Source organism: Poecilia formosa, unplaced genomic scaffold (assembly GCF_000485575.1).
Source record: "Poecilia formosa unplaced genomic scaffold, Poecilia_formosa-5.1.2 Scaffold57, whole genome shotgun sequence".
NCBI classification, from domain to species: domain Eukaryota; kingdom Metazoa; phylum Chordata; class Actinopteri; order Cyprinodontiformes; family Poeciliidae; genus Poecilia; species Poecilia formosa.
The window spans coordinates 1313992-1338994 of record NW_006799996.1 but is presented as its reverse complement, the minus strand read 5'-3'; the positions used below and the strand labels follow the sequence as shown (position 1 = coordinate 1338994).

Genomic DNA, 25003 nt, shown 5'->3' with positions numbered 1-25003 from the left:
TGATCATATTTTTGTTTTAGTCTTACTAATGCATAATGTTGTATTCAAATAGCTGTTTGTGGTTGTGCATTTATGGGATTGTCTGTCAACTCTCCAACCTACTCTTGTAGAGTTGGATAGATAAAGAAGTGATGATAGTGCTGATAAAATTAACAAACTTGTAAAACATTATTACATTATTTTTTTTAACTATCCAATTATTAAGGTTGTCTAATTACATAAAAATGTTATTAGCGTGTTTATGTAGGACTAAACCAATGCAAAACACCTGCTCAGATGAAATGCTTGTCATTAAAATTCATTCCAGCAGTCATTAGTCAGCCGGTTACAAAGTAAAACATAACCTTTGATGACAGTACTTTTAATGAGGTCCTTGTTTTGTTTTGTTGGCGGTTGTGTGATGTAGGCCTGCTCCTTAAAAGCAATCAAACTTTTCTGTGGTTTTCTATTTTTGCAGGAATTTTAACAAACCAGCTGCGTTGCTGTGGTTACAAAAAGGACATTGGGACTCGTAGCTTTACACAGGTAAGTGGAAATCATTAAAGATCTGCTGCATCCAAGCAGAAACGGTAGTATTATTGTTTCCCCAACACAAAGCCACAACAACTTTTAATGAGACAATTAAAAATGATTCTTTGGACAGGAGAGGAAGGTAGTTATTCTGAAATATTAGAAATTCTTTGAACTAGAGTGACAGCGCTTTTCATGCTGATTAATTGGTCACACAGGGATCAGTTACAGCATAAAGGAGGTTTATATAGAGTTTGTAATAATTTACCGTGATTTCAGTGTTGTATAAACTTTAATAAAACAGAGGAAATGTCTTCTGTAATGCAGGTGCTAGTAAATGTGCTAAATGTTTTGGCCTCAATATCAACGCAAAGTTTAAAATTCACCATCAAATTTATTTTTATAGCACATTTAAAAACAACGGTTGACCAAAATGCTTAACAACTACACCAACAATATAGTAAATAAAATGAAACTGTTAAAATAAAGCCATAGCATGTTTTGCTTAAATTTTGTTGGACACAAATCAAACATGTGCTGGTCAGATGAGACCAAAATGTAGCTTTCATTTGAAAACAAAATGCTGTTTGAGGGAAGACGAACACTGTGCATTATTCTGAACACACCATTCCCATGGTGAGACATGGTGGTGGCAGCATCATGCTGTGAGGAGGCTTTACTTTAGCAGAACCGTGGATGCTAAAGAACAACACGAGGTGAAATGCAATCCTGTTAGACGCTGCAAATAACTTCAGACTGGAGCAAGATTGCAAAATTATTTTGACTAAACGAGGTTAGAGAAACATAAGTTTTTGGATTTTTATTTGTAAAAAAAAGGGAAGAAAGTCATGTATCTATGTGGTATTTGAAATTTGCACTTTTTCTCTGTACAACATAGTCAAATTTCTGCTTTGCTGTCATTCAGATTCCATATTAAACACTGAAGATAAACCAGCATCACATGATGAGAGGGAACCCTGTCACTTAAGGTGTATAGACATGCAAATTAGCTCCGGTGTTTTGGCGTTTTTGGAGTCCTGCTACACTCCACACGACCCTCTGCTGTCACAGCAGTGCTGCATTGTACTTGCTAACATATCTCAATTACTCAGATTGAGTTAGTCACACAGGTACAACAGCAGGTCATGGAAGAACAGTTCCCACATAATAATTTGCTGTTAATATTAGATTTCGCTCCCTGTGGGATTGTCACACATAGAGCAGCTGGAGAAAATTACCTGCCAGCTTTTAGCCGGAGAAGCAGGCTATATTTATTCCTGCCTTTTTTCTTTCCTCGTTCTTTCTTTTTCTACACGCTGACATGCCTTTTAAAGTGATAATTATTCTAATGCTGATTTCCAGCCTTCAAAGTACAGCTTTGTGACAGACGAGGCCTGTGAAATCACAACACGATTTAGCAACAGTGGATGTTTCTCCGTGACTGATTCGTGCAGCGATGTTAAAGGCTTTGCTGACTGAATCTGCAAAATTATTTTTCTGCTTCCTCCTTGCAGTAAGGCGTTTCAGAATGAGATTTCTGTTTAATGATCTTTCTGTGCCTTGAAATAAATTTGCTCCCTGTATTCAAATCTCGAGGGAGAACAAGTGGTGCTTGAGAGTGAGGTTATTTAGGTGTGGACTGAGCTGCTGTCTTTCTTTTCATTTACACTTAGCTCAGTTCATTAACCTTACAGTACCACCAGAAGCACAAGAACATTATTTCAGCACTTAATGCTTAAATATAAGCACAGAAAGCCTCAGAAGAAGCGTTAAATTTACATTATACAAATCATTAGGGTGCCATCAGCCAGTGATTTCCTTTAGCTACTAATCACCTCATTCTTTTTTGATTGATTTCATTGTAACTTGTAACAGCCAATAAAGAAAAAGGCCTTATAACTCTTAGATATTTAGTTAACCACAGATCTAGTCACAGGTCTTCACTCTTAATAGTTTCTTTTTCAGGGTGTAATGATGCAACTTCAATGATTTTTAAAAACAAGAATTGGTGGCACGGTCTTGAATTCATTGTGGATTTTCTCTAACCAGTCATGATCAAAATTATACACGTAGACCAAAATATCTACATACAACTGCATGATATTTATCTAAATATAAGCTTCTGATGTAATTAAAGCCTCATGTTGACCCAGTTTCTTACCAGAAATGATATAACTTGATTCATTTCTGGCATGCTGTACAATTTCAATACAGTGTACTCTCAGAGAGGTTAGGGACAACAACCGTATACAAAAAGCTAAAATCAACAAATACCTGAGGCCCCTCTAAAAACGCTTGCTTATTTTATTTTAACAATTCAAACACCAAATATACCTTAATGCATTAATGCGCACAGTGGAAATCTATATATCTATAGTCTTCCTTCCTAGAAAAATGAACGGTGCTCAAAGTCAAGTAGTATTGCGCTTAGGTTTTTCAGCTTCACAATTTTCTTTTAAATATTTTAGATACGCTCCACAAGAAAACCCACAAAAATTGAGGATCCACTTTACAGTCGAGGTTGGAGCTATGCCAGAAGCTTTAGACATACAGAATCAGTTCTGATGTGTGTTTGGACTGTTTGGACCAATTCTCCAACAACCGTGTCCAAGTTTTATCAGTTAATTTAAGAGTGAAGTTGAATAATTAAGCAGTAGTTCTCTTTTTTCATCATTCCGCCCACCTTGAGCAAAGTACCAGGACTATTGGGAGTGAAGCAGTCCCTCAGCATGATCCTACCACTACCATGCTTGGCTGTTGTTACAGTGTTGTCAGGTTTGAAAACCTTGAGCTGCTGCAAATGTTAGTCTAACTTGAAGGTGTCAGTTTGGGAACCACAACTCTCTCTCTGTGCTTGTTGATGTTAAACTTGCCTCACTTCCTTCCTGTCATCAATGTTCTGCCAAAAAACTAGATTTGTACTCTGTAACCTATAGATTTAAACATATTGGGATGATAAATGTTAGAACGAATAAAATGAATCACTTAAAACTCAAATTAACACAATATACATGCCTGAATGTAAACTTCTGACTGGAACTGTCTATTGTGTAACAAAGAAATTAAACGAACAATGACAAATATTTGCCGCTCATTTCTTAAAATGTCTGTAAACTATTGTTATTGAACCAGAAAACAATCATGCGTTTTAATCTCCTTTCGGTCTGTTAAACAACTAATCACAGCAGCTCTGCAAATCCTAAAATCTTCTGGCTGTGAATCTTTTCCTGTCCTTGTTTCTGCATGCATTGTACATAAAGGAAAGAAAGGAGCTATTTAAGGAGTGCCCTCTTTGACTTTTGCCTGAGTGCTGATGACAAGTTGGATATCGTAGATGCATAAAAATGAGATTTTGACATGACTTCAAAAAGAGAAGCATACGGATGAGGTGGACCCTCTGCCAACAGAGAGGCGAGGAAACAGATGGGTTTTTACACAAACAGCACAAACATCAAGAACACTGAGTTAAAGAGCTTGGCAGTCTCACTTGATGAAACAGTGAGGAATGGAGGAGCTTTTAATGAGCATCTCTCCTGTGATGCAGAATGTGAAAAGACAAACTGTTCGCTCTTAAAGGGAAAGTTACAGTTGGTTGGTCCTGACTGGCTGTGCAGGATGATTTTTCGAACGGCTTGTTGGGTGGTCAGTATCAATGCCAACTGGTTTACAGTTTGCATCTGGACAGAAACTATTTATTTTTTGTCAATAAAATAAGAAATGTGCAGATTGTGGTACATTTTTTTAATTCTACGCAGCTCTTTTGTACCTTTCTATATAGGGATGAAATGATTTAAGAATTAATTAATCATTAGTTGGAGTAGACACACTCTAAAAATGGCCATTTTGCTAAAAAGAACACATTATTACACAAAATTGTACCAGTTTGTATTTAAGATTAAAATAGGCATTTTTGGGGGGTAAACCTGTTCAACCCAGAACTCCTCAAATTCAGTTCAAATTAGGTTAAAAAAATCATATTAAGCACATTTTGCTATCTAATTATTAATCGGTTAATTCAGAAAATAGTCAACAGATCAGCCTTACACTGTCATTGATGTTAAGTAATTAGAAATGGCTTTTCACATGTTGGTGTGTGTTTTTTTAGCTGCAGATGCATCTTTAGTTACAAAAAAATCAAGTGTTCATTAAAGGAATGCTATGTTTAACCAAGAAACAGTTTTTCTTATTTAAAATAGTAGTTGGACTCTATTTGTTTTTCTAATATGCTTTAAAAAATACATAAGTGGTTAAATGAAAAATCTGCAGAATGTACCAATTTTATATCAGATTAATTGATTGTCAGAATAATTGATAGACTATTCCTTACTAAAATAATCGTGAGATTCAGCCGTACTTCTGTACCTATTATTTAAGCATCATTAACAATCCCTTCATTGTTATTGATGTTATTTAGACGCAACCATCAAATAATTTGTGTTGATTTGTTTTTGTAACCTTTTCTTGTTCAACACGTTGCATTTTTGACCAGTGCTAACATGTAAAGGATGCTAACATTTAAAACGGTGTGTGAAAACCTCCCAACACTCTTCCCGCAGCTGAATCCACAATGTTGTGCTGGTAATGCATTTGTTTATTTGTAATTTTTTGGAAATCAGCCAACAGAGGGCGCCAGGTGCAAGGGAAGGGTCAAAATGAGGGTGAGTTAAAGATGAGTTAATCTAATTACCATAAAAAAACAGAAAATGCTGGTTGCTGTTCAGCTGTAATAAACTCACTTGTAACTGCTGCTGCATTTTTTATTTATTTAATTCGGTCACATTATTGTTGTGGTACAATCATCTTCAGTTTTTTTATTAGTTGATTAACAAATCTTCAATAAGCAAAAAAACAAATCAGCAGTTCAAACCTCCTGAAGGAATGAAAATGTTGTCACTTTTTATAAAGTAACTCATAGAATGATTCATAGATTCATTATTTAAATTATTTTTCTGCTGAATGTTTGAGCTTTTCTGTTCAAAATCCACCTAAAATTTGTTCTTAATGAAAAATAATATACTTTTTAAAATATCCCAAAAAGTGACAGAAATTCAATTTCCATTATAATAGTATTGTTTACAAACATATTATTTTTACTTTTTAGATATTCATTGAATGACTCAACACAATGCACTGCACTTCCTTAAATAACTTTTTCACCTTTTGCCATTATAACCTGACTTTGACCCTGCCAGCATACCTAGGTGGGCCCCATATGGGGGAAAGGTGGGCAGACATATGGGTCCCATAGGGTTTGTCCAGGGGTTCCACGGTGGCCCCACATGGGTTTGCCCATGTGAGGCAACAGCCTACATGGGCCCTACGTGGGCCCTAAATGGGCAAACCCATGTGAGTCCACCACCTTGTAGGGCCCATGTGAGGCGACAGCCTACATGGACCCTACGTGGGCCCTAAATGGGCAAACCCATGTGAGTCCACCACCATGTAGGGCCCATGTGGGCTGTGACCCTACATGGGAAAACCCATGTGGGGCCACCATGGAACCTGCGGACAAACCCATTTGGAACCCATCTGGTCTGCCCACCTTTCCCCCATATGGGGCCCACCTGGGCATGCTGGACTGACCTGTAATATAAATAGGATCAAACTATCATGTATGTAATTAATTAAACTATCATGTATGTAATTAATTAAAAAAATATATTATACATTATTTGATTCTACGTAAAAGGATGTAGAATTTTCTCGTAGCTTCAGGAGTTGTATAAATAAATATTTAAATACTTTTTTAACAATAGGAAGAAAGATAGTTCATCTGTGCTGTATTTTTGTAGCTTCAGATGAAGCAGCAGTGATTAATGTAATTGTTTTATGACCATTTTTTGGAAAAAGGAAATGCCAGAAAAATGTGAAAACTGTTCATTGCAAATTTGTGAAAAATATATGAATGTAATACCTATTTTAATATCACAATGTATGAATAAAAGGCACCAAAGATTAAATTTTTTAACTTAACTTAAGGCCAGTTCAGTTTATTTAGCAACAATTCACAACAAATCTCATCTTGGAGAATTTGGAGACAGATTTGTCTAATTTACATTTACAAATATAAAATCCCACAACTCCAATACATTCCAATCATGTATAGATTTATATTTATCCAATTTGGGTAGAGCTTTGATGCAGTGCAATCACATTTAGTTGATTATGGCAGTGGTTAAACTTTTTTTTTTCTGAGCAAGCCCAGTTGATTGAATTGAGTCGTTAACTTTACAGCAATCCCTCATCCTGAACAAGTACGTGGTGAAATGCTCAGTATCCGGTTTAAGGAAAAATAGTTTATAATCAGAACTCGCTGTATAAGTAATTGCTAAATCAATTATTATGGTGCAACTACATTGCGCTCCTTTAATTACCTCAGTAATCTCAGCTGCACTGAGGAGGGTTAAACAGTCGCATTAACGCTGAGGATTTGTGCAGTAACCTTGTGGTTACCCTACACCCCCTCCATCCGACAGAAAGCACTTATATTTTCTCTCTGACAGTCACTCAGACGGCGATGATGTTCTCAAGTCAATATCTCTGAAGTTTGAGTGTAGCATCCTCAATTTTGCAGGGTTGTTTTTAATAATTTACCTGATGTGCCCTGAGTGTTAGAGGCGGTGGGAGGCGCCGGCTGCTGCGTCGCTCTCTAGACTGTTGCAGAGATATGTATGCAGGGCCACAGCCTCCCTACCGGCCTCTCTCTGCTGATTGTTGTTACACACAGCACTCTCATGGGTGATGTAATTGGATTCCATGGGTCCCTATTTTACAGTTCATTGCCATGTAATGAAATCAGTTATTTACTTTCATCATAAAATCTGATAGGGGGCAACATCTGTTGGGGTAAAGTTTGACTGAGTACTGCGTATGAATGCTGATGTGCAAAGGAGCTGCAGCACTCTGTGCAGTCAGACCAGCACTTTGTTGCTCATCTTTTACTCAGCATGTAAAAACAGAAGCAACAATTTATTGTTTAAATGTGAGCAATGCAGCGAGCAACAGTAAGCACAATCATGGAGGAGAATGCTGTGCAGCACATTGTCCCCGCTCCGCTCTGCTGTCTCATTATGCCGCTGCTCTGCTGCTGGAGGACACTGAAGGACACAAGCGATTGAATTCAAGTGTTGTATATTCCCTGGAAACCAATCAAGAAAAGCCCCCAGAATAATAATCCCTGTCCACTGTCGTGATTCATTTTTATTTTGTTCCATATTTTTCTCCGGCTTTTGAGTCACTCAGGAAGGGTAGTTCCAGCATAAAATCAATGTTCCATTAAAATTTAATGGCCAGGAAGGGCTTAATAGTGGCGGAACAGATGCCTCTGCTTTTGAGAACGCCGGCATCTCAAGAACTCTCACTCAAAGCGATATTGGTGTTGTCAGCCACTCTGATGGTTCTCCTTTTCACCCGCTTTCAGAACTAAAGATATTGGCATTTTTTCCCCCTCAGAGTGGGGAAATTAAAATTTAGGAAATTGACAGTAAAGCTCATCCAATCCCTCAAATATTGGCAGAAGAGGTGGCAGCTGATGGCACGTTATTGTCTAAGTATAATTACTCACTCTGTTAATGTTGACTAAAAGCTACTTCAATTAGATACCAGACTCACTATCTTCTGAGTATGAACATCTGCAGATTGCAGTGCCTTGCAAAAGTATTCACACCCGCAAAAGTATTCAAAACCACAAAGTTCAATTTATCTACTGGAAATGTCTGTGACATACCAGCGCAAACTAGTAGATAAAGTAGGAAAATTATTGTTTCTTTCTCATTTATTAAAAATCAGAGTGTGTTGTGGAGATACGTTTTGTAGAACCATTTTTATTACAGCTCTGGAAAAAATTAAGAGACCACTAAAAATGATCAGTTTCTCTGATTTTACTTTTTATAGGTTTATGTTTGAGTAAAATGACCAATGTCCTTTTATTCTATGAACTACTGACAACATGTCTCCAAATTTCCAAGCAAACATTTTTGTATTTATTTGCAGAAAATGAGAAATGGTCAAAATAACAAAAAAGATGCAGCGCTTTAAGACTGTGTCTTTTATGTAGAAACAACGATACTGATGTTTTAACTCAGGAAGAGTTCAGAAATCAATATCTGGTGGAATAACCAGGGGGTTTCCAATGGGCTTCAGTGCAGTGGGCTCTTCTTCTTTTTTTCCCAGAACTGTATGTCTCTACCAGCTTTTCACATCTTGAGGTTGAAATTTTTCTCTCCAAAATATCCTTTGTCCAGTAGGCCTGTCACAATAACAATAACACATTTTGCTGGACAACAAATTGTCCCAAAAATAACTGCAATGAACAGTAATGTTGTTTTGCCACCATTTTCAAGTAATAATTTGATATTGGCATAATAAGGCAAGTTCGTCCTCTCAAACACCAATAAACAAAAAACTGGAACTAGGAGATACTTAAATGTCAAAAATGAAACAAACTACCAGAAACAATTTTAAAAATGGGAATAAAAACCACATACAACAGAAACCATAAATAAAATGAATTATGTCTCTGCGAACAAAATTACCCTTCAAAAAAAGTTAATCATCAGAACGGAAATTATCGAGCTCATTTTAATTTATGATGCGATGAATTGATTAACTGTTTATTGCAAAAGGCTTAATTGGAGAGCGAATGCACATACATGTCTTGCCATAGACTCTCAAATTACTTTTGGTCTAGACTTTGACTGGTCCATTCTGACACACACAAGAATATGCTTTGATTAAAACAAAACAAATAGTTCTGTTATTACTCTGTCCATGTGAAGATTAAACTCCACCAGAGTCTTAAATGGTTATATGTAACAAATTAACTCAACTTTTAAAAGTTTTTTTCAAGTGCAGCCTCTTTTTTTGAGTGTATAACCATCTTCTGTCTGCTGGTTGTTTATTAATGTTCCCTATAAAAACCTCTGAGAAAAGAAAACATCAGTCGTATTTATACTGAGATTAAATTACACACAGATGGATTTTCTTTATTAGACTTTTGGTTGCACTGGATTTTATTTAGGGGTATCAATGTAAAGGGGGCTGAATAGCGACGCACACCAGTATAAAACAAATATAGTCTAATTAGAATAATTTTTAGATGTTGAATTTATCACACTAAAATCTTATTCTGTTCAATTTTGTATATGATTTCTTTTAACTTTAAATTTGCCTGCAAAAATTCACCTGTAAATGTGGTGACCTTCTGGTGACCAAAGCAAAAGCAGTCCGTCCCAGATTAAGTCAAGTGGCTTAATCCAGGACTAATTATTAAGAAATGCGCCTTTGGTCCAGCCCAACACACTGGTGTCACATGATCAAAGGAGCGTAATTTGATTGGCTAAAAGCCGATTGCCAAGCCAAAATGTTTGAAGGGGAATTTTTGGAGTCAGATTTAAATTGGAAATAAATGCATATCCATAATTGCATTCAGTAATGTCTAAAAAAATAGTCTGACTCTAATGAGACTATATTCCTTCCAAACACCACCCTTCTCAAAATTCTATATAAAAAGAGAAAAAAATGCCTAATTTTGCATCCACTTCGCAATTATTCTCCATGTCATGTTTGTCTATTACATAAAGTCGCAGTAAAAAGTTTAAACTTTCTGGTTGCAAGGTAGCAAAATGCTTTTGCAAGGCACGATATGGGAGTTTTTGTTTGTTTTGAAATGTACAAAAATACAGAAAATCTAATTTATTAGTAAGAAATTAGGGCATCTGAAAATAAATACAAATGGACTTGCTGGTTCCTTGTGCTATTGTTTTTATTAATGTTATCATTGCTATTGTTGTCATCATTATTAATTGTAGCAGAACAAGATAAATGAAAACACCCCTCAGCAATCATGGCTTAAGTTTCTTCATACTGGAACGGAGAGAAAGAGAGAGAGATAAGGAGGAGAGTGAGAGAGAGAGAATGAGTAAGAAGGTGGAAAATCTTAATCAGTTTTTTTTTTTCTTTGAGGACCATATGGATGGTTTCAAGCAGCCAACCATATGTTGAAGGCTTTTGTCATGGAAATCATACTTTTTGGCACTTTTTCATTGCGCAGCCAAGCCGGGCACATAAATAGAAAGAAAAGAAGAAAGGAAATTAAAAAAATCATACCCAACATGATCAGATCTTTGAGAAAACACAGAGTTGAAAGTTGTTGTTCTAACTTATAACAGATAGCTTCTTAATCAAGACGCTCCCTGATTCACATGGCCAACCAGACTGCAATTGGTACCTGCATTTGTCTTTTCTTTTTAAATAGAAAAAAAAAGACATGGATAGAAAAAGAGCATTTAAATGTCTACATGCATTGTGATATTATTGCTGTGATATATTTACAAATATATTTACAAAATCAAAGAGGAACAATGTTTCCCTACATCTAAATGCAATATTTTTGCTTGTTGTGCCCCTTTTTTCTGGAAATAGTTTTTTAATACTGCCAGGTTTAGATGCAAGCCTGTATTTACTTAATATGCTCAGTGCATGTATTTGTCACTTTAATACACATCCCCCATGTTTTGGAGGTGCTTTATTGTCCTCTTGCATGTTAATATAGAAAAACGTAAAACAATCTTTTGGAAGCAATTATTTTTTTTGCATTTGTGTAATATTACAGCGATGTTCCAGATTGTGTGTCCTACACGTTGATCATTAGACAGGTGGTTTGGATGCTCTCATGCAGTGATTCAGCTGTAGCACTACACAGGATGATGGTGAAACAGAGAGAAGAGGATGAACAAATAGAACAGAAGCTCCTCTTTGCTCTCTTTTCTCCTCCTCAGCTTTGCTTTTTTTTTATTTTTTTCCAGAGCGAGCTCAGCATTACTGCGATAGTGCCATCCATTTGGAATATGCAAATAGCTGACAGTGCATTTGCCTGCTGGTGCTTGACCTTCCCCTTGGAGGTCGCTCACCGACTCAATTACGCTCCCTATCTGCAGTCTGTCTACAAACACCTGTTATCCTCCCACTCTCCGCCACCCTCCGCCAATCCCACTTCAGCACATCTAATGCTTGACGCGTCTGTTCAGAGGCAGTTGGGACAGGGTGAGGACGGCTGCTGCGTAGGGGAGGGAAGCGGGGGAAAAAAACCAAAAAAAAAAAACCCATAGAGCTGCGGTTTAGAAGTGCAATGCTGCGTGTCATTTTATTACAGCAATTTGAAAAACTTTCTTTTCCCTGGAAGTTAATGCCAAGATCGTTTAAAGAGAATACATAAGATTCCTTCAAACCGTTACACACTTTGGTGTATTTAAATACTTTATTATTATTATTACTATTATTATTATTATTACTGTCTTGCTGTGTTTTTAAAGTAGAATAAAAATTATTAAGTGAACAAATAGCAACCTCGTGTCAGTTTTGGAGTTATGACCTGCTAATCTTGCAGTCATTATTGCTGTTGCGCCTCTGCGGCTTTAGCACACCCAAGACCTTTTTGTTTTCTGATTTTCAGTGTAGACCACTTCTGAGGACTTATTGCCTGAGATTGAAAGACAAAAAAAAAAGAAAGAGGCCAAAAATCTCCGTCTATGAGGAGGTGGAGGGCTTTTGGGAAACAAAATCAATAATTTTTTGTCATTGTTTTCTTTTTATTGCCCTAAGTTGAACAAAAACAGAACAGCTGTGATTGTTTTTCCATGTCAATTGCTTTTTCAGTCATGTTATTGCCACAAAACATAAAACTAATTTTGCATTCATTCATTGGAAGTCCTCTAGCACTGGTACTGTACATTGTTCCTCTTTAAAACTAAGTCCCATGGACTCTCTACAGTTTTCATGCATATAAACATTTTCTTTGAAGATCAGCAGCATCTTACAAGGTCAATGGATGTTCGTTTTTTTAAATTGCAAACAATAAATAAATACATGATAAATAAGTATTCAATAAATAAGCAAAAAATAGAATGAATAAATAAATAAATAAATAAATAGATAAACAGGAGGATAAATAAAGTATTTACATGATAAATAGATGGTATGCATCTACTAAACCATGGGCGTAGCTTTGAGCGACATATAAAAACAGACAAACGCAAAAAATTTGTCACTTTGTAACTGAGGGTGTGCGAGTCCGTACGTTCACTCTGAGGTAATACTGGTGGAGGGGGGGAGCACCTCAAATATGGGGTCGAGATTACTCATTAAGACTGGACGAGGCACCATGGAGGCAGCGGCGTTTACGCTAGCCAGCATGGTGGAGGAAGAACAACAAGAGTTTTAATTGCTATAGATGAGTGAACCGCTCATGGCACTTATTAGATCATTTGGTCTGGCTCTCTGTGAGTGTGTTTTTTTTGTTTGTTTTTATTTTTTTGTCCAAGTCTGTGCATCAGGGTGAAACTATGAATCGGATCGGATGGTGGAAGTAATAATACCTGCTCAACAGGCCAACATTTTAAAATCGCTGTTCCTGCAGAATTGATCTGAATGACATATGGTCGTCTTATAGCTTATTTAAGATGAGCTCTGTTTCATGTACCCACAGTTACAAAGAAGCTTTTGATCAACAAGAGATAAAAAGCACAAAAAAATAAATTTAGAAAAATTAAATAGAAAAATAACATCCGTTGAATTGAAACGTTGGTGTGGAAAAAAGGAGGGTTTGTCTTTTTTTTTTTAACCTTTTAAAATGATCTCCCTTTTTTTGCAAATACTGTCATAGTTCACATTTTTGTAAAAAGTTTATGTTGGCAGTTGCAAAAGAATTCAATTCTTAGCAAATAAAAAGCAGCATAAAAATACAAGAGGTCATTTTGTCTCTAAAAAACAAAAGAACACCGTTAGTCCTTTTTTATGTTTTTTTTTGTTTGTTTTTTGTTACTATTTCCTATAAAATATCAGGAATCTAAATATTATTACTATTGATATCAATATTATTATAGTCATTGATAAAAATTCACATGCCAGGCCTCATATATAATTGTGTTGTAAGTGTGGGTGTGCATTCATGTATGCGTCTGTGTGCGTGCGTGCGTGTGTGTGTGTGTGTGTGTGTGTGTGTGTGTGTGTTCACGTGTTCCCACGTTGGTGTGAGGACACGTTGCTGAGTTGTGTACAACTACCATCTACAGTCTCTATTTGGGGGAAAAGGTTGATTGATTGTATGTTTCTGTGGACGATTAGCTACTGTGCAGGGAAAAAAGTCCAGCATCTTTTGAAATTGTCTTTGCCATAATCGGTTATCAGAGTTTCTTCACGTAATCTCAGTGAAAATATTGCTTTCTAAAAAAAGGGAAGAAAAAAGGCATGGAGGGCAGAGTGATCAGGGTTATTGGTTGTGAACCTTCGACAGGGGTTCAGAAATTTTGCTTGTCTCGTGTGTTAGTTCTCTGATCCAGAGTCGTCTTCGTCCGCAGAGCCCTTGAAGCAAGCTGACTCATAGTGCTTGTTCAGGTAGGACTTGAGAGCGAAGGTCTTATTGCAGCGCTTGCATCTGTAGTGCTTGAAGGCAGAGTGTGTTTGCATGTGGGCGCGGAGGTTTGAACGGTCAGCAAAGGCTTTCCCACAGTGGGCGCAGGCGAAGGGCTTCTCCCCCGTGTGAGAGCGCATGTGGCCCTGCAGCAGCCAGGGCCGGCTGAAGGCCTTGCTGCACACGTCGCACTTGTGCTTGAGGTCGTGGGTGAGGATGTGCATTGCCAACGCCGGCATGGACACGTACACTTTGCTGCAGGTGGGACACTTGCGCGCCATCTTGCTGTCCAGGCTGCGGTGCGTCTGCTTGTGTCTGCTGAGGTTGGAGGAGGTGGCGTAGGTCTTCCCGCACTCGTTGCAGGTGTGGCGAGGCACGCCGGCGCCCCGCTCCTGCACCCCGCCGTTCGCGCTGCTGCTTCTCGAGCTGGACCCGCGAGCCTCGCCCTCTCCCTTTCGCCGGGAGCGCCCATCGGAGATGAAGAAGGCATCCATGGTGTAACCCTCGGCCAGAGCCTCCGATTCACCAGTGTAGAAGCCGCTGGCCGTCATGCCGGACTGTGGGCTGTCGGGGTGCTTCAGGTCCGGGTCGCAGTACTCCCCTCCGCTGCTCACCTGGGTGTACAGGGGGTCCGACACCGGCGATGCCAGCTTATGCTCCATCTTCTTCTCCCCCTGGTATACAGATGGTGTGATGTAATCCTGGATGTATCCTGTGTAAGAGACAAACAAACGCAGTTGGCCAGAGGTTGTGATGGATGAGGACACGGTGACACATCTGTGATTACATTATTTCAATCTGGGATGGCAGCCCTTTCTCAAAGCAGTGAAAGGATGAGTGGCAGCACCGAGTCTCTTACTAAACTCCAGTTATTCTCAGCAAGAGAGAAAAGTGACACATTTAGGCTGGTTACCATCATTCAGCTGCACCACGGGAGTTATTGTTTGTAAACCACTAAAATATTTTGTCAAGGGGAAGGGATAGGTGAATTTTATCGCAACATTTTATGTTATTATTGTGATAACGATAAAAATTATGATAAAAAACAACACATTTTTAAGTAAATGTATGGCTGTACCTGCATGGCTCAGCATTCATAGCACCACAAACACAAATACTGCCCTTAAAAAACATTCCCGTTTGAAACAAGCTTCTTCAGGACTCCACTTACTAAATCGCATACTCTAACGGCATTTAATTATATTTTCAAATTTACTGATATTTATTGATGCTTTCATTGAACAAGCAGTGGAGAAACATATTGATAATACTGTCTTGTTTGGTTTTGTTTATTAATTGAAATTTATCAAGAAAACGATAAATCTGTATTCTCAGTGTAAGAAAATTTTCACATTAAATAATAAATGCACCAATTGCAGTTTTCTGACCGATCACCAATCTTTAAGAAGCCTGTGCTGCCGATTCTGAGTTTGGCATATACAGATTTTTTTTGTCTGAAATGTCATTAAATATAGCAAGAAAGTCGCTAAGTTGGGTGAATATGGTTAACTGCACACATGCAGACATGGCCTGGTGGGCCGGTCCGCCAGTCCCTCTCTGACTCAGACGGTGGATGATTTTTGATCTCTGCAGTTTCCGGAAATTAAAGAAATTTGGGCTGATTTATTGGTGCTCCTCTGATTTGTCTTATCTTTCTTTGCTTTAAATGTCTTTAAATGTGAGATTCAAGAATGAAGCATAGAGTAACTCAGCGCCACCCCTGCCTCACTTGTTGCTTCTCACTGCCATCCAGCTTGTCCTTGACACTCATCCGTTCTCAATGAAGCTGTTTTAAAACTAAAGTTGGAAAACTATGAGCTATGGCTAAACTGTGATATTTTTCTGAATTATATTGTTAGATTCTCATAATGACTCAGTGAAGTTTAGCATGTAGGATATAAACTGGGCCAATGAACTAAAGATCTTAGAGTTAACGTAACACATCACAGAAGATTTTAGTTCTCTGTTTACATACAAACCGTTTTCCCTTGATTTTCAGAATTTATCATAGTTTACATTTTCATTAATACATTTTTAGCTGCAACCAGTTCATCACAAAAATAATCTCTATTAGAAAAACCAGGTCCAATTCATTATTATAATATGATATTACCCACTTATGATTCGAAGAACTAGAACTGCTATTGCTGCAAGTCGGTGATATTCACAGCAGTTCTTCCTCTGAATCAAGCATGTGGCGACAGTGGGGACATGATTGCATCACATTATAGTATGCAGGATATAGTTTAAACTAACCTGCTTATGTCATGTTTTAGTTCTGCAGTAAGCAGGGTTTAAGATGATGCAGGTAGCCACAGCACACTGATGTGCACACATGTTCACTATAGGATGCATTTTAGTCGGCATAATTCTCGTCCTTCGTTTTTACCTCCGGAGAAACTCGAAGACAGAGCAGCTAAAAGGCTTGCTGGCAGCTAAATGAACCAAAACAGAGGTTGATAGATGCTGAAACGGTGTGCAGCTCAATAAAAAACTAAATGCATTCTGTCTTCTGGGTTGGTATTTTTCAAGCGCAAACTCAAAATGTGGCGAATTTCTTTTCCTGAGACAAATGGTGCATAACTGCATAAAAAAGGCATTCCTAAGCGCTGCGTGCAGCAAGCAGTGGAAATTAGGTATTGACTGCTTTTTAATGAAATTCAAAGTTTTGAACTGATCAATAACCTATCATCTGTAAAATAGTGCAGCTGTTGGTGGAGTCCAATGCTGGAGAAGATAGAAATAATAGCGTGGAACAGATCAAGTGTCTTAGAGACACAATAATAGTTTATTGAATGCAGTTTGCTGGAGGACTGATAATGTGAGACATGGCATCACGCACCATGTTTCCAAAGAGGGTCACCTGTCTGCAGCAGCGAGCTTGCTGAAGTGCTTTCAAGAAACAAGCCATTAAGAAATCAGTTTAAGTGCTCTCTTACTACTGCTTCTCCATTCCCAAGGGTTTCGGTTCGCACACCCCCTTTGTCAAAGACGTGACCGTGACACCAGGGAACAAGGAAACTACAGGCCTGTGCACGCGGCATTATGCTGCACTGCATGGCTTCACGAGTTTAAACCGCACAGATGGTGTTTGTCTGAGACGGCGTCACTTTCTTTCTGAAAACCAAACAAATGGATCTGTTTGTCAGCTTCATTCCTACAGCTGCTGCTAAATGCATAAATGCTGCTGTTGCAGAAGTGATGAGCAGCCAAATCCACCTGTTTTACAGCCACATTAGCAGCAGGCACAGAGAGTGTTTGCTCTGCATTATAGCAAGGTATATATATTTTTTATTATTCTTGCCAACAAAAAGCTGTGTGTGCTATCACTGTACGCAGAGGTGTTTACCGTGTTTCAATTACTCAAGGTCAGACACGAAGCTCACCATTTAGGACTCGCGCTGTATCAGCCTTTACAGCTCATAGACTCATTTCTGTAATGCAAAGCAAGCATGTAATTAATGGACCCTCTCAGCCACCCCTCTTTGTTGTTCGACAGACACTCAAGTCAAATGTCTCCACAATGGGGGGAAAGAAAATCTCCCGGAGCAGCAGAAGTGCTGACGTTAGGCTTTTCAGCTGCGCTGAGAAATCTTTTATTTTATCTCCTTTATTTTGGACTCAGCGGAAAATGATAATTCTTTCTTTCAGATGAAAAGCTTTTTGTCCAGATGTTATGGTGACTTATTGTTCTTTTCTTCTGTTAATAAAAGTGCTTATTTTTCATGCCGTTGAACAATAGAGAGAAGAACAATAGAGTGACTAAAACTGTACAAATGGATTGTTAAGTGCAGGAAGAATAATTTAAATTCAGCACATGCAAAGACACGTCTCTGTGAGGATAAATAGTTATTTTATCACTGCATATCTTGAGTTTTAAATGTTGGTTTATTGCTTATTTTGAATATTTGCTGGGTTTTTTCTTTTTGGAAAACAATAAGAATAATTGTAATCTGGCTGCTTAAAATTTCACCTTGTCAGTGAAATGGCTGAATAACAGGTGGGCATCATCAACAGGGTCTAGCTGTGCTCTGTGACTCCTCTCCTTCTGCTAAAACGACTTGGGGAATCACAACAAAGGCTCTCATGTGGCCCACCAAAACGTGGCCACAAAATGGAAGCGACGATCCCAAAGCAGGCTGTGAAAGTGAAGGTCGCCCCTCGCCTCTGACCGGAAGCCCGGCCAGTCCGAGCGTTGACCACAGCGCAGTTATGTGCCTCGCCTCCGTGTTTACTGTACAACCTCCCGTCACGTGATCTGCCTCATTGCTGCCCCGAGCATTTTTCTATCCTTATTCTGCCTCATTTCGGCGCTCCTTCAGCTCCCCGCCTCCCTCCCAGCTCCGCTGTACAGTGTGTTGATGTCTCTTGTGGCGGCAATAGGCCTGCTCGGCTGAAACTCTAACCCCTGCTAGTTTTCAAATGCCCGGAAGGAAGAGAAAGATGTAGCGGAGCGATGGGGGTGGGGAGACTGTGTGCTTGCTCCATTTGGATGGGAAGAGGGGGGCAAGGGAGGATCGGACCATGATGGGACTCAAGGACAATAACAGCTAAGGACAAATGTATCATCTGATACTCATCTCTCATATTCATGAATTTTTTACTCCACATGATGAGCAGAAATTGCCAACCTTGCATGTGTTTGTCCACCACAGGACTCTAGCAGTTCTACAAATACGTATCCCAGCTCTCCTGATTAGACACATGTTTGCTTCCCTATTTACATAAACTAATCCGTGGCTGTGACCTGAATTGTGTCTGTCCTTCGCCGGAGTCAAAAAACAAAAGTCTGGGAGCATGGCGATGGGGGTGGGGTGCCTCGGAAGCGGATTATTTTGGATGTTGGTGCGGAAAATCAGCTGGATGCATGTAATGTGTCACATTAATTTACACAGTTTTGGTCATTTTAGCTGACTCAAACAAAAAATCTCGCCCAGCTAAAGAAAAACCAGGCATGCTGAAATCAGCGGCGGAGCTTGTTTACAGGACGTCTTTAACTAGAGGCATGTTGCAACTCACCATTCTCGCTGAGGCGAACCCCGAGACTGGTCACCGAGTCTGTGATGGAGCGGGCAAAAGTGAACGAGTCGTCCAGGTGGTGATGATGGTTGGAGTTGGCCACATTGGACGAAGAAAAATCATCAAGCTTGATCTTCTTCACCAAAAAAGAGCGGGGCATGTTTCAGTGGATGAAAACACGGGGCTGAGAGAAACGCATGAGAGAAAATAAAAGACCCTCTGAGGACGCAAACAAGCGGAGCTGGCTTGACGGTAAATCCTTGTGGTTGATGTGGTCAGAAACATAAGACAAGAAAGGGAAAAAAAAAATGGAAACCGGCGGAGAACGAGGCTGATGGCAGTGCTGGGTTGATACTCTTTGGTTCCCCCAGCGTCCCCCAGAAAAAATAAAAAAATAAAAAATAAAAGCGATCCTGTTCAGCACTGGATAGCTCCTGTGATGCAGCAGGCTTAAGAGACCAGTGAGGAAGAGAAGAGATGGAGACAGACAGAGAGAGAGGAGGGAGAGAGTGCAACAGAGAGAGAGAGAGAGACTGTCAGACTAGCTGAGATCAGCAATCACGCCAGCCTTTATATGGGGCACAGGCAGAGGAAGATCAGGTGGTGCTGCGAAATGGAGCTGCTTAGCTTTAATCCATCAAATGTCCCCAGGGACACACATCAAATTACTACTGAACCGTCTGTGCATTCGCACACAGACAGAGGAGAAAGAACACAGCCAGACCCCCCCCCAACTCCCTGCTGCTCCCCCTCCTCTTCTCTTCCCCTCCTCCTTTCACCCCGCTTATGCTCCATGCTCAGAGGAGGAGTAAAAGAGATGGGCAGACAATGGAGATGTGGATGAGAGCACACTCGGTGTCCTGTCCCCCATTGTCTTCAGATGAAGTGGCACAGTTTATGTTTGTCTTGCACCGGCTCTGCCTCCCTCAAGTCATCTCTGTTTCCTCAAATAGCCTCAGATCTTTCCTTCCTGTGGTCGCACCGCACTGAACTCACAAACCAACAGCAGGCACTGAGTTTCTGTTTAAGAGCCCCACTCCTTTCTCTTTTAAAGTTGAACTGGATTCCTGCACCGTTGAGGAGTCTGAGAGCTGCTCAGCTCAGCGCTGCCTTCTCCCTCCCCATTACTGCTGCACAGATGTGTGTCCTGCCATGCGTGGCAATGAATTATCTGATTAATTAATTACATCTTTTTTGATTAGGGTGAAATCCAGAATTAGATCTGTGCTTTCTAAATTGGCCACATATCTCTTGGCATGTATTTGTGTAAATGAATTTGCTGGTATAGAGTTTATTTGTGTCTTTCAGTGTACAGGCAGTACAGGTAGAGCATTATTTTTAATAAAGTAGAAGTGATGCACCTGTTTGATTCACTGTGAATCAACAGGAAACACTTGTGTCTCCTCACTTCTTTCTACTCCTTTGGTTAAAAATACCTTAAACTGGTATACAAAAGTCATGCTAGATTTTTTCAATGTCCGTCATTTTGACTGACGTCATAATAACATTAATATTAACATTTAATTGCATTTTATTTTCATTCTGTTGAGTCAATATTTTAATAGCTGGACAGAAAATCCACCTTAAGTCATCATCAAGCTGAATATGTTTATTTTTTTCTTTGCAGTGACAGTTTTCAAAGTGATCAGAAGTTGGCAAGACTCTCTGAGTGTTACCTGATGCCGAATAATCCTGCATCAGTGGTTCAGCTATGCTAGACGCTGATCCTGTCAAAGATGCTAATATTTGGTTACCGCAACCCATGCTGTTATAAAATAAAACCACTAACTATTAAACAAGAGTTGGTGAAAAAACTTAGAAAGTAAAGTAAGTTTGCATCTGTTATATATTTTTCTATTGTTTTATTAAACTGAGAATTATGATAAAAACTTTGGAGTTGGCCAAAAATTTTAAAATAGGTGACATTAAGCAAGATTATTTATATTACGGGTGTAGCAAGTAGGAATGAGATTTTAATATACATGGTGTCCGGAGAGCCTTAAAAAGTCTTAAATTTACGTATTTAAAATTAAGGTCTCAAAAATGTATTAAATTCAGGAAAAACAATAAGTTGCCCTTATATATGTTAACCACAAGTCTTAAATTTTGTCTTGGCGGGACAAATCTCACATATTCTGTGCAGTTTATTTTTCTTGCTAGATTTTTCTTCAGGCTAAAGTTTGAATCATTGGACATTTTCAATGCGGTTGAGGCTAGCGCTAACTAGCTGCTAACATACCCTTGCTAGCCAGCAGTAGCTTTTTTGCATCCATCATTGATAAGTGCAAATTTGTCACCAGTTTGGCTGACCGACATTTGTACATTTCTGTGAACATCTAGGTCTTAATTTCATTCATAATGGAAATTTGACTTGGAGAAACCTGGAGACTCCTTGATATTACTTTCATGAAAACTTCAAGACGAATTCTTGCTACAAAAGGGCCTTTATTCTACATTTTTATTGATTGTGCTGCAAATTCAACAAACCAATGATTTTAGTGCTTCAACTATGCATGTGCTGCAGTACAACATTGACCATTTCCCAGTTGCGATTGATAGGATGCAGTATGATTGTGCTGTAGCCCATTGGTTGTCATTTATTGTTCCTACTAGGGACCCAAATGCACTTTTTGAATTACATTACTGAAATAAATTTACTTTTACTAGGATGTACCTGGTAGAAATGCAGAAATTTAAAACAAAACGGGAAGGTTTACAATAAAAATAGTATTATATACTCCAACCTCAAGAGATTTATTGATTTAATTTATTTACGTTTTGGTAAAGTGCTTGAATCTGGTTGAAGGCCTCATAGATTTCCTCTGACACAAGGGCATGCCCTTCCACCTGGGTCGCTCTAAATCACCCACACCACCTAGAGTGACCCTGCAGCTTGGACGCAGCTGGAGCAGAGAGGGGGCCAACGATGTTAAATCACCGCAGTGAGCATTTATCGCAGTTATGTGATTGTACATTACGGAACAAGTTGATGTTGTCACCAAGCCTGGCATGCAATGCAGGGGCAAGGACAAGATGGGTGAAGGAAAGGGTTGAAAACAATTAGCTGAAGTGCAGTTTGGTTTTGGTTTTTATTTGAATCATCTTGGAGGGAAAAGCTTTACTCATTGTAATTTTTGCAATATTTTTAGACTTGTAGTACATGACAGTTCAATTAATTTCCACTACTTTGGTAATGTAGTAGGGGTGTGACAGTACACAGAAATCATAGTGTGATATTTTGTGTTCATTCACTCCAGTCTGTTTAGTCCACTTTAATCAAACTCTATCTTTGTTTACATTTTGTGAAGAAGGAATTTGAGGTCATACCTTGTTCAGAGGTTTTTGTTTCCTTCAGTATTTCTTGGTGCAGCGCCACCCACAGGCAAGGAGGGGAACAGATTTATCAAAAGGTTTGGTTTGTTTGACACAGTGCAGTGTGAAAGTGAACCTCACCAGCTGAAAATGTAACAAATGTTGCAACGGAGTCTACAGGACTATCAGGTGTGAAAATACTCTTAAAGTGGTAATCTGCCATGTTTTCAGTTTGCTTCAATCAAGAGAAACTAATGAAGAGAGACAATTAGGGGGTCAGCTATATATGTTTTTATCTAACAACAATGCAAATTTCAATCATACTTTTAAAATGACGCAAAACAAAAGAAAATGTGAATTAAGCGCTTCCACCCACTAGTTTGGGGCAAATCAACTAGGCTACACAGAGTGTCATTTTGCCAGAGATTGACGCTACACATGGCTGCAACAAACAGGAAGTAAAGGTTGCAGACTAGCATGGACCATAAAACTGGAGAGATTTTTCAGGAATGTGTTGTTGTGTCGGGCATGTTGTAATTTTTCTGTAGTAGGAAACTAGTTTGGGTGATGTTACTTGCTATCTGGAGATGCAGAGAAATAAATGCACTTCTAACAGTTGATCAGTCGTGTGAAGTAAATGTTTACAAAGTTAGAACTTATTTGGCAGATGTGTTATGATCTCCCCCATTGGCGCATTAATTATTTTGTCGAAAGAGCTACAAACAACCTCAAATTATTTTTTTTGCCAATTTGAGAAAGTTGTTTTGAATTTTGCCATTTTCATCAAACTCGGATGCGATGTAAAATATGCATGAAAAACATTGATTGATGGTTTATGTCTGGGTAAGTTTGGAGTTCCTCCTTCACATTCTGAATAAGATGTTGAACTGAGCTTTGTAAGATATTCACAGCTTGAAATAGTTTCATATTACACCCTGCAACATCAAATGCATTTTCCTTACATGTTGATGTGTTTAAATTCAGTTAAGGAAATAGATGTTGTAATGTAATGTAAAAGCACAAACCAGCAGACTTAAACAGTTATGCTGAACATTTTATAATTGGTTTCTGCACCTTGTTTATCCCATTATGGGTTTAGAGGAGGCTGGTGTTTGTCACTGCTGTCAACAGGTGAAACAGGGTGAAACAGCCACCAGTCTATGCCTTCAGAAACATGTTTATTTCATTGCATATGATCATTTATTCCTAAATAATTATATCAACAACTCATCGATACGTTAGGTAGTTCCAATATCCTCACATTGAGATGTGGTGACTGGGCACATAACCCTGCCCTCCTTCAGGCCAGAGTAAAGATTTTTACTCTGCTGTGCTGGAACAGGATGTAAAAATCTGTAGTGTGGTCAGAAGAGGGGAAGCTGTGAATATCAGCCTCATTAATATCCTGTATCACCCTCCAGGGTTATGGAAATGTGACCTGGCTGGCCAAATGAATGAAATCAGGCTGGTTGATTTGCTGCTTCACACAAGAGACACTGCTTACATTTCCCTCATCTACAAGTCAGTTTGCCATTTCTATTTATTGACACCTGAAGTCTGTTCAATATTTAAACTTTCAGCAAATTAAATGACAAGTCTTACGTATAGAATAATTTAAAAATTGGACTCATATGCATAAAACCTGACACTTTAGCGCTGCATGCTTATATAAAGGCTTTCTGGGCTAAGGGAAGAGAAACTAAAAGTCCATTAAGTGTATTCATCTATAATTCACCTTACTCTTGCTTACAGGGTCACTTGACTGAGGCTTTTTTAGGCTGGTACAATACAAGTCAATGCACTGTTTAAAATGGCAAGGCCTGCTAATCATTACAAAGTTTAAATTTAGAAAAGACTTGTTTTTTGAAGCAGGAACTAAAATAAAATTTACTCTTTTTATTTTACATAGACACAACATTGTGCAACATTTCATTAACCTTTTAAAAGGAGATAAACTTTTAAAAGCTAAAAATGCTAATTTCCACGTGCAGTCCCTGGACAGGTTGATGGTAATCCCGTAAGACTGAAAAAAGCCAGTGTAGTAATTAATTACATACATCTCCAATAATTTATTGGTCAGATCTCACTAAAATCAAGCCACAAAAAAAACAAAAAAAAACTGCAATCCAATGCTACATTAGATTTTTATAACTTTACATATAAATCTACCACAATAAACATATACATCTTTGAAAAAAACAAAGAGCCCACTGCACTGAACCTGACTGAAAACCTTCTAGTTATTCCACCAAAACTTGATTTCTCAGAATCAGAATCAGAAGAAATTTATTGTCATTGTCAGAAAGACAATTAAATTGCAGTTCCAGTACAACCATCCATTACACAACAACATGGGGGGGGGGGAATTTCTGAACTCTTCCTGAGTTAAAACATTAGTATTGTTGTTTCTAAATGAATATTAACTTGTTTTCTTTTCTTTATTGAGGTCTGAAAGCACTGCATCGTTTTCATTATTTTGACCATTTCTCATTTCTTGCAAATAAATACAAAAGTTTTGCTTTAATTTTGGAGACATGTTATTAGTAGTTTATAGAGTAGAAGAACAATGTTCGTTTTACTCAAACATATACCTGTAAAAGGTTGGATCAGAGAAACTGATCATTTTAAATGGTGTCTCAATTTTTTCCAGAGCTGTATGCTTGTGTAGAGAACTATTAATATGCAAAAAAATTCAGCTCATTTTGTCACACTAGAAATTTCAGACCTTCAAGCATATTTTAAGAAAGATGAAAT

At 38.5% G+C, this 25003-nt stretch overlaps 1 protein-coding gene and 2 long non-coding RNA genes across 4 annotated transcripts in view; 1 reads left to right on the top strand and 2 right to left on the bottom strand.

Annotated features, from left to right (window-relative positions):
• The window catches only part of LOC103139109 (uncharacterized), a 69051-nt gene that overhangs the window by 1161 nt on the left and 42887 nt on the right, over positions 1 to 25003 (top strand). For both annotated transcript variants that reach the window (XR_476366.2, XR_001662313.1), the window contains exon 2: positions 458 to 525. This is a non-coding gene — a long non-coding RNA (uncharacterized LOC103139109). The remainder of the gene's footprint in view (positions 1 to 457; positions 526 to 25003) is intronic.
• LOC107836421 (uncharacterized) lies at positions 5224 to 24602 on the bottom strand. The gene is made up of 4 exons (XR_001662312.1): positions 24593 to 24602; positions 24000 to 24006; positions 5950 to 6088; positions 5224 to 5869 (listed from the first exon to the last, which is right to left on the bottom strand). It is a non-coding gene; the product is annotated as an uncharacterized LOC107836421 (long non-coding RNA).
• scrt2 (scratch family zinc finger 2) lies at positions 11095 to 20281 on the bottom strand. The gene is made up of 2 exons (XM_007553590.2): positions 18938 to 20281; positions 11095 to 14630 (listed from the first exon to the last, which is right to left on the bottom strand). Exons 1-2 carry the CDS (start codon positions 19095 to 19097, stop codon positions 13831 to 13833), a joined length of 960 nt encoding a protein of 319 aa, XP_007553652.1. The 5' UTR covers positions 19098 to 20281; the 3' UTR covers positions 11095 to 13830.

Coding starts and splice junctions, on each gene's coding strand:
- scrt2 (XM_007553590.2), bottom strand. CDS start 19,097: ATGCCCCGCTCTTTTTTGGTGAAGAAGATCAAGCTTGATGATTTTTCT. Junction 14,631..18,937: donor GGTTCGCCTCAGCGAGAATG/GTGAGTTGCAAC, acceptor TCTCTTACACAG/GATACATCCAGGATTACATC.